The following is a 10,088-nucleotide window of genomic DNA, read 5'->3' as shown; positions in this document are numbered from 1 at the left end:
ATAACTTTTCATTCCAATGGGTTTTTCATATAATTCTGTGTAACTATTTAATTAATTAAGTGCTGGTTTTGAAAATTTAGATTCAATTGGACCATTTTTATTGTTAATTATCAGTCAGAGGTTTTAATTCAGTTGATAATGCTACATACTTAGGATACTGTTTGGTTAGTTGCAAGTAGTTTGGTTTTTGTAAATTTATGAATATATTTCTGTTTATGTTTAATAATTTTGTTGGTTTTCTGTATAAGAATCTATTCTAATGAGTCTATAAGTACTTTCACTCATTAAGAAGATTATCTATTATTTTAATTACTACATTACTATTTTTTTTTTTTTTTTTTTTTACTATAGTCTCATTTCATGACTATCAATTGAGTTGTTAACTTACTCAACTACCTCTTATATTATTTTGCTGGTTATTGAAAAAAAAAATTACTCAATCCATTATTCCTTTCATAATTTTTTTTTTAGACTCTTTTATCTTAACTGATTTATAATAATTGCAGAGGTGGTATAATTTTATATTTGGCAGATATTACTTTTTTTTTCAATAAGCATATTGAGAAGTTAAAAAAGAAATAAAAAAAAAAATACAAAAGAATATTCATTTTAAAATAACATTTAATTCCAGATAGGAAAGATCACTGATCATCATCCTAGTAAAAACCTATTATCATACTTTACATCAGATCTACCGGAAAGGTTCCTCTGCTTCTAGAAGGGAACCAAATAATATTTTTATACTTTGAATAAAATGTATAGACTAATATAATTATCACCATAATTAATGACTTTCTGCCAAAATGATGGCACTTTGTATATCCTATTTTAAAAATGCCTAATCCCTAAAGGCAAAAAATTGAACCAGAGTTTATCTGAAATCTTCACTGTTTTTTAATATTTTACCTTGCAAAAATTTAAATAAAAAAAAAAATGAATTTATGCAGAAACTTTTCAGTTTCTGGATCCACAATATAGCCTTTTCCTTACGATGATTTCATAAGTAAGTACTTTTCATCCTCAGTTATCATCCAGTCAAAGAATGGTTCAATTTTGTTCCGTGCATAGATTCGGCACCCATCTCAAACTTTTCAACACCAATTCAAGTTTCAGGTGGTCTAAAGAGCTGAATCTAAATATATAAGCTGAATCTGAATATACATAAATAAATCATAAACTATTGTTGAACACTGTAAAATGGGTTATTAGTCCAGTTATTGAAAAGGGCATGTATATATGTCCTAAATAAAAATTAATTGTAACTAAAACAGATTCATGATACATTAAAAGTGATTAGATAAAAAATAAATCTTACATATTTCTGAATTATAGCGGCAGTATCCATTGAGCCTAGAGTGTTAAAGTTATTGGTAAACTGAAAACACATAGATGGTAATCTGCAGAGAATCTCCAATAGATTTTTTAAATCTCTGAAAACCATATTTATCTTGATGTATAAATACATTTACTAATAAAACATAATATAATTCAAGAAAAATACTTGTGATTTTCTTCTGGTAATAATACATCATTTTTGCTGGAAAATGATTGACTCAACATACTAACACACTCCTCCATAGTATCATTTTGAGCAGAAATGTTTTGATTAATAGCATCTATCACCTTATCTAGTTTAGCTACATAAACAAAAAACAAAAAAACTATATGCATGAACTAGAATATGACAGAAATACTTCGATTATTTATTTAATACTTATCCTTACATTTTGAAGATTCTGCATCTGATAATCTGATGTCCATAATTATTTTTTTTAGCAAATGGCGGGAAATGAAAATAGGAACTTTAAAGTTCAACTTCACTCAGTCTCGACCATCATAAACAAAAGTAAAAAGGCGCCTATTTTACCACAGCCTGTATAATATATAGATATCATTATTTTCAAAATTACCTAAATTTGGTTTAAACACTTTAGTGTATCCAACATTCCACTCAAAGTAATTAACATAGGGAAGATACAGATTTCATTTTAAATATAGTTCTATTTCTTCAAAGTTACCTTATCATAATAATATAACATTAACCTATTGATTCTTTTTATGAAATTACTAATGGCTTTCGTGCTTTATCTAAGTTGAAGGATTAAACAAAAAATGATTAATTTTATTGAATGCTGTTTTATCATATTTCATAGAATCAGAAAAATCAGTTAATTCGGTGAAAGTTTCATGGTTAAAACCTACTTCATGTTTGAATTGGTAATTTCTTTGAAACGTTGATAGTTTTATTTTTTTCCTCTGGTAATTCTCTTGGAGAATATTTCCCAAGATTATTTAACTCGGCTTTGAAAATATAACCCTCGAAAAGTCGGAAATTTTCGTTATTCTTGCTGTAGAATACCCATTAGGATTGTTGGGTTTTGGATGTGACAGCAACTAAATTAAGTACTGTATAAATAGATGTTAATTAAGCACAATCATAAATTTAAATAAGTATTCAAACTAATGTTGAAAAACCCAAAACAATTATATGCTTATTTTAAGATTAATACTTATGAACATGTAGAGGTGTTTAATTATCTTGGATTATTATGAAACTATAAAAACTTAAGATGTAATAAAAACATGGTAAAAAGAATAAAACACTTGTTACAAAATTAGAGTAATTGATGGTCAATATTTTTTAGAAACCTGAAATTAAAATTCTAATAACCTTATGTTTTATATTTGCCACTACTTTTTTTAAATGTAAAATGTGACACCTAAGTTAAGGCTAGGAAAATTTCTGAAAGTAATTGAAAATTTGGTGGTGTGTTAAATATTCTTTAAAATAAGAAGGAAATGAAGGATAAGAAATAAAGAAAATGTTTCACTGAGCCTTTGTAACATTAGTATTGTGCATAAGATAGCCATGATTTATTTTATTTTTTTAATGGTCAATCAATTGAAGCAGGTATAACTATTCGTTATTTAAATTGCTAATGGTCTCAGGAAATAATGGAAAATGAATATATATATAAATAAGTATGATAATATAGGAAGAAGCATTGACTACTTCGAGTTTAGTCCCCATAAGTATACAAAAAAGAAATATCAAATTTTCAGTAATGTCAAGATTGGATAAAAAAAAAATAACATGAATCAATCCTTCAGTAAGAAAGTTAATTTTAAACATAAAGTTATGTGTTGAAAGTAAGATTTCCATCAATAATTAATATTGATTGGGCAATACTATGCTATTTTATATTCAAAACAAAAACCTAAACAACGTTTTCATGAACCAGGTAAAAGAATTAACATAATATTCATTAAAACCTTTTGGGAATGAGAAAGTTGTCCAATAGAAGTTTTGAATTCAATCAACACCAGTTTATGTTTGTTTCAATTAATTTCAGCTAAAATATGGTATGAACCTAAATACATTTTCTGTCTTTCTAAAGAGAACAAAATTAACTCTGTCAAAAATTAAAGAATTTATCTGCTAAAAAAAATTAAATAAACAAATAAATCTAAGGTTAATTCAACTAAACCTAAACCTGAAATCGTTAAATTATTTCAGATCAATTAGCCCCTGACCTCAGCTGACCCAATAACTTTTTAATTTACGATTTATTAATAAAATTATCGAAGCCCTTAAATTTGGAAATATATAAATATATTGAATCCTTTCTCCAAGTGAATTAGTTTGATACAATTTTCACGTGAATTCCTTATGAAATATAACTAAATGCGCAACGAAAAAGAACATTTCTTTTAAATTAATAAAAGTTTTTTTTTTTTTAATTCACCCAAGAAGTCATTTTCAATTAACTTCAACAAATACGAACTAACTAGAATACCGAAATACTCAGTGGTATTTTGGAATAAAATATTTATGCACGTTTTTTACGCTATGTTTGACTTTTTACTATCTACAAAGATTAATCAAGTAACATAAGAATAATTTGGCGTTTTAACATGTTAATTAAAAGTTTTTTATTTTTTTAAAGAAGAAAGAATGAGTAATTCATTAACTTCAGTTGCAGGAATGAAACTTGTTCGCTAATTCCGCAATCATTGATAGAATAATTCTTTTATCGTTAAAAGATGATCAGTAAGTAATTAATCTGATGTACTTTGTTGTTTTAATTGGTAAATCATCATTCAAGCTCATTTAATAACAATAAATACGGTGAACCTATAAACATGCTTAACTTAAATCAATTTGTTCGTTTATTGTTAGCCTCTAATTGTTTAAAATCTTGTCTGAAGGTAGAAAATGGAAATTAATTCTTATAAACTTCAAAAATAACTTCGAAACATAATAAAATTTAATAGTTAAATACAAAATAATTGTATCCACAAACTACTTTACAACTAAAATGCCGTTGTTTTTGTTTTTTTATATGACCCATTCAAAACATTCCTTGGCTTATATTTTATTGATCGTTCATGCATATTTTATATTTAATTCTGACCTAAAAGTATTATTTAAAAAAAATATGAAATTCTCAAGTGCGAAGGGAGTTGATTCCTAGACGCAGCTAGAAGCCATTTTCGGGCCATTCTCCTTACGGGCTCGTTCAGGGGCAGGTAACGTCTGAAGTATTTTGTGATTTTTTATTAATGGTGTATTTCTTGAGTGATTTTTTTTTACGCCAGAAGTTTGTAGTGACAATCAGTGATGTAATAACATAAATATCTGCATGTTTCGTGTTGATAAAATTGAGTTTTATCACTTATCGCATAAGGTTGTTAAACGACTTTTGAAAGTTGATTTTCATTTTAAAAGCAGTAGCGCTAACATTTTTTATTTTGCCAAAAATGTGTTGTTTAGTTGAAATTTACTTATACAGTTTTTGATTTCAGTAACACCGTACCTATGTTGCAAATGCCTAAAAGAAGTCTATGTGACTTAGTTTTAGATACTATTGACATTATAAGCGCCAGAAAAAATCGTCCGAATCTTGTTAGAATTTATAGACATTTACATCGTTTGTATGATTTAAGTTTATCAACGTGTGAATCTCTTCTGCAGTCATTATTGAAGGAAGGAAGAGTGATTCGTGTAACTTATAAGGGGAATATAAGTTATCGCAATGCCTTGAAGTGGAAAAAATATTCATATTACATGAAAAAGACTATGGGATCAGAATTGCCTGGAACAATACTTACTAAAGCTATATCTGAACTGGTAGTCCAAGAACCTGATTACTTAAATATGGGTGTGCCATGTAAAATTCTTGAAGAACATTTATTATCCATGAAAGATTATAACATAAGTCAAGAAACTATTCACAATTTACTTCAGCGTGAACTGAAACATGAAAGTCTTCTACAACTTGATAATGGTAACTATTTTCTTGGTCCTAAACCACCTGATACTCCACTGTTTGAAGGTGAAGAAGTAGATTTAAAATTTGACAAAGTTAAAAAAGTAAAAACTTATAAACATGAAATCAAACGGTTAAAAGACAAGGCCATGGAAAACATGAATACTTCTAATTATATTCTTCAAAACAATAATATTCTAGAATCGAATAAGGAATTATCTGATTTGGAAGAAGTGAATCATTCAGACATAGTTACTGATATGAAAGGGTTAGACAATTTAACTAGCATTGATGTGATATACAGTAATGATTGCAAACAAAAAAACACTATCATTGATGAAAACTCTTCTAATCCTATAATTATAAAAGTAGATCCGGACTCAGAGCATTTTGAAGACTGCATAATGAACTCTTCTGAAAATGGTTCAATTTCTAATGAAGAAAACCACTGTTCAACAAAGAAGTTAGTTGGAGAATTGCAATTCAGGCCATTAGAAGAGTTAGTTGAAGCAGAATCGAGTAGTTCACAAGTAATGGATTCTGAACCTTGTGATAAAAATGATAATGATAAGAGCCCTGTAGAAAAAACTTCTAACTTAGCTAGTGAAGAAAGACTGAGTAATGAAAGTTCTGATGATTCGTTTTCATTAAGTATCAGTGATGCTGAAACAACTAATTTGGAAAGAAACCTTCCCAGTAATGTAATTGGTTCAAGTAAAGATGCAAAGGTAGAAAAATTAAACTCTAAGCCATCAAGCTCACAAGATGAATGTGAAATAAGCAGTGAAGATACTAATAATTCAAAACAGAAAAATTCTTCATGTAAAATGGATTCAAATTCAAATGATCAAAAAAATGGAACTTCAGTCTATAAATTGAAAAATAAAGACAAATCATTTCCACCTGTAGTTGAAAGAGTTCAAAGAAAAAAGGTATTATTTTGTTTTCTTATTATAATTACTTGTTGATTCTATTTTGTTTTCTTGCTGTTATTATTTCTCACTTTAGTTTTGACATAATTAAATTTCATTATTGGATATTTATGATTATACTATAATTAATACTTCTAAAATTTTTTTATATCATTAATTATTTTGAGTTAAAAAGAAAAAAACTATTTATGTTACGAATTACTTTCTTGGATAAAAAAGTTGTATTGGCTCTTTATCATTATTATTATTTTTATTAATCACCAGTCCTGATAATCTTTATGACTATTTATCCTTTCCCTACATGTATAGTTCTAAATTAACTTTATTTTCAGAGGACAAAATATGATGCATCTGAATATTATTTTCCATCCTTAAAAAGAAAAACTCGGGAGTCTACCTCTGTAAGTACCATACTGCACTATCTTTATTTAGAAAAAAATTATAATTGCATAAAGGTCCAAAACTTAAAATAAAAATAGTGTTTTTAATACATATATTTATTTATATTTTTAATAAATAATTAGTTTTTTTTTTTCAAAATTTTTGATATTTGGGTAATCATAATTTTTTAAAAACTATAGGTCATATAATGAAACAAATTTTTATTTTTAATGATCAAGTTTTTTATTTTGTATTTGATTTACAAATTCTTCTTCACTTTAACCTACAAATTTTTCATTGTTTTTTTAAATGATGTTACCCACATATTGTACTTATAATTTAATTTTAGCTTTTTTTGTAATAATCTATACCTACTTTCTATAAATTTCTCTTTATCTATTTTATTATTTTATCTTTTGTAACATAGATCATATTTTTTTAAATTATTGGTAAATTTATTTTGTGAATAATTTAAAAAACTTCAATCTCTTCTGTGTATGTTGGATTACTTATGCTTATTCTTTTAGGATAATGACAAAAAAGAGGATAAACGCCGAAAGAAAAGGAAAAAGGATGGAGTGGGATGTTTATCTGGTATTTTTGCCAAACGTGTAATGTTCCCAGGTAATACAAGTATGTGCTGTGAATGCAACTGTTATATTTCTAAAGTGAAATTTGATCCAATGATTTTCTGCAGTACATGTGCTAATCAAGGTAATTAATTATATTTTATTAACATTCTATTTTCATTTGGTCTTGAAAATAAAAATTCTAATATAATTTAAAATAGAATTAGGACGACACCTTAGTATCAAGTCAGTATTGGTACCAGCTTGAAATTGGTCTGTGGGGGTCGATATCTATTTTGTGGCAAAGCCTCATAATAAATCTTGATCTCCTCAATCTGGTTATAGTAGGTTAACAATCTGTTATCAATATTGTCAACATTTGAAGGATAACCTTAGTCATATCATTATCTCATTGTGTCAACTATTTACATGGTGGACAACAGAATTTTTTGACCTTTTCGTATATGGGTTCAGAATATCACCAAAGGTCCATATTTGTCCAAATTCCAAAGTTGAGAGAAGTCTTCAAGATTCTGGGGGGAATTCGGACAATTAAAAATAAAAATTATGCATTTTATGTGGACATTGTCAATGAATATTGTTCTAATGTATAGAATGGTAATTCACTCATTTCCCTTAAAATCCAAGAAACTAAAATAAGACACGTCTCACATAACTACCAAAATGATGTAATTTTTGTATTTAATTGAACCTATATCAAATACTTTCTTTAATTCATTATATTATTTTTTCTTTTTTGGGGAGGTTCGATTTCTTGACCTTTAGGGTTGGGGTAAACTTTCTGAGGAAATGTCCAGGTAGTCTGGAACATTTTGCATTGCTGGTCTTCTAAAATTTGTTAAGCTATGATGTTATTTCATATACAAATAGATCTGTCTGTGTTTTATAAATTAGTTTTTAATAATGTGATTCACATGTTATTTAGTTCTCTTAACTTATCTAAATTTAAATTTAGTTTAAATAAAGTTGCTCATTTTTTATTTATTTATATTAAATAATTTATGTTTCAGGGCATCAAAGCTGTGCTTTAAAAACAATGATTGGTAAAGACTGGTACTGTGTTGGTTGTAGAACTGAGGCTACTTCCCCTACCTGCACAGTATGCAACTTAATGGCACATCAAGAAGATGTAAGTTATGTATTTTGCTTTAATATTTTATCTCAATATTATTATTTTAATCAAATCTTCAAATTCATAAGTCTAGAATAAAATTCAAGTAAAAAAGCAAAAACTTTATGAAAATTAGATAATAAATTTTAAAAAGTATGTAAATATATAAATACCTGTAATAAAAAATATTTTTTATTTCTTTATATTAGGATTTTAATATTAAATAAATAAAAGGTTTTGTTAGTTACATCTATCTATGAAATGAAAACCACTATGATTTGAAGCCTACTACAAGTCTATGACTTGAAAGTACATGATATCTCTTGTGAATCAACAATCAGGCTTGTTTTATATAGTAAAAACTAATGGAACTAAATTTTTATATACATATTTTTTCTACTATAAAATTTATTTAAATGGAGTTAAAAGGTTTTTATTGCTTATCATCGATACAAATACTACGTATTTCTTGGAATTAGTCCACACAACAAAAAAATAAATAAAGTAAGAAATTTTTTAAATACAGGAATCTTGATTAAATAACCCTTCTATGTTCAATAATGTATATTTAAACCTCTCTTCTAAACATTCCTATATTTAAAAGATCATAAGAAAAATTTTACTCTTTTTGAAAATAAAAATAATAATTATATTGACATAAAATTATTATATCAACATAAAACAATAAGTTTTTGTTTATTAATGGACAGCAAGCACTTCATCCCAAATAAGTTGGGCACCTATATTTTTATTTTAAAACTTAAAATTTATAACAAGCTTTATGTTAATAACATTTAAATATTTATTTTTTTTAGAGAGGTATTCTACATTGCTGTACTCATTGTGGAGATCGATTTCATGTTGATTGCCATTCACCGATCATCAAAGTACCTGTATCTAATGAATGGCTATGTTTTAAATGCTTAGTCATTGTAAATTCACCTAATGAAACTGAAGGTAAAATCAAAGTTCCTCATAAATTTTAATAATTTTTTAAGTTTATCTTTGCATTGTGCCTTATTTATATAGTTTTTATTTTGGGATATAATCCATTAAGTGATTTATTATTTTTCTTTAATTTTATTTTTGTATTCTTTCGATTCGTTAGAAGACTTATTAATTTTAAGTATGATGACCTTTATCCCCAATTTCATCTACTTTGTAAAAGCATTAAGATATTAAAATAAATTCTAATTCATAGCTCAACATCTTCAATATAGGATTAGACCAAGTCTAAAGGAGAATGTTGTATTGTAGCCAGTGGAAAGTTATTTCTTGCTGCTGTTATAATTACCTTTCTAAACTTGGTCTATATCTTTTACATGTATGTAGCGATTCATTTTTTTTTTAAGTATTGAGTGGAAAAAAAAAAAAATCTAGCTTAAGATGTTGGACTTAAAGGTTGAATTCTAATAAGTAAATCTCTGTTCTTCAGTGATACATAAATTTGCTATAAACCACAGGAACATATTAAATAAACTGACCATTATGTACATTAAATAATCCTGCTGAAGTTTTATCAATAGATTGTGTAATACTGCTTCACAATAATGCCTAATGAGGATGATTGGAAAAATATTTTCTTTCATTTCTCCAAAAGTATACTATTAAGGTTCTAAAACCACTTGCACCCCATGACTTAAAAAATGGTAGAAAGTCCATAACTGTTTAGACAAGACAAGCTGAACATGCCTTAATTTAAAAGTTATTACTTTTTTTTTTATATTCATTGTCTACTATGTTGTCCATAAATCTAAAATGATATTGAATTACTGAATTATTTAATAGATTATTATTAGTATAT

The 10,088-nt window shown here is 26.5% G+C and overlaps 2 protein-coding genes across 5 annotated transcripts in view; one reads left to right on the top strand and one right to left on the bottom strand.

The window, feature by feature from the left end:
* The window catches only part of LOC106679762 (uncharacterized), an 8,500-nt gene extending 5,079 nt beyond the window's left edge, over window positions 1–3,421 (bottom strand). Inside the window, exons 1-4 of one of the 3 annotated variants that reach the window (XM_067051404.1) lie at window positions 3,274–3,421; window positions 1,725–1,873; window positions 1,502–1,637; window positions 1,316–1,430 (exon numbers count right to left, since the gene is read on the bottom strand). In XM_067051404.1, the coding sequence (XP_066907505.1) occupies window positions 1,316–1,430; window positions 1,502–1,637; window positions 1,725–1,761 (288 nt within the window). In that variant the 5' untranslated portion in view covers window positions 1,762–1,873; window positions 3,274–3,421. Of the gene's footprint in view, window positions 1–1,315; window positions 1,431–1,501; window positions 1,638–1,724; window positions 1,938–3,273 lie in introns of those variants that run through there. The other 2 variants (XM_014419092.3, XM_014419093.3) reach the window with 2 other exon arrangements.
* A 536-nt stretch (window positions 3,422–3,957) lies between these two features.
* The window catches only part of LOC106679756 (probable ATP-dependent helicase PF08_0048), a 9,683-nt gene continuing 3,552 nt past the window's right edge, over window positions 3,958–10,088 (top strand). Inside the window, exons 1-6 of one of the 2 annotated variants that reach the window (XM_067051402.1) lie at window positions 3,958–4,051; window positions 4,807–6,202; window positions 6,535–6,603; window positions 7,111–7,297; window positions 8,184–8,302; window positions 9,100–9,241. In XM_067051402.1, coding sequence (XP_066907503.1) covers window positions 4,820–6,202; window positions 6,535–6,603; window positions 7,111–7,297; window positions 8,184–8,302; window positions 9,100–9,241 — 1,900 coding nt within the window. In that variant the 5' untranslated portion in view covers window positions 3,958–4,051; window positions 4,807–4,819. Of the gene's footprint in view, window positions 4,052–4,446; window positions 4,689–4,806; window positions 6,203–6,534; window positions 6,604–7,110; window positions 7,298–8,183; window positions 8,303–9,099; window positions 9,242–10,088 lie in introns of those variants that run through there. The other variant, XM_067051401.1, reaches the window with a different exon arrangement.

This window comes from Halyomorpha halys, unplaced genomic scaffold (genome assembly GCF_000696795.3).
Source record: "Halyomorpha halys isolate HHAL.00 unplaced genomic scaffold, Hhal_1.1 Scaffold217.1, whole genome shotgun sequence".
In the NCBI taxonomy this organism is placed as follows: domain Eukaryota; kingdom Metazoa; phylum Arthropoda; class Insecta; order Hemiptera; family Pentatomidae; genus Halyomorpha; species Halyomorpha halys.
Note: the sequence above shows the minus strand (reverse complement) of the source record. Positions and strands in the feature narration are given on the sequence as shown.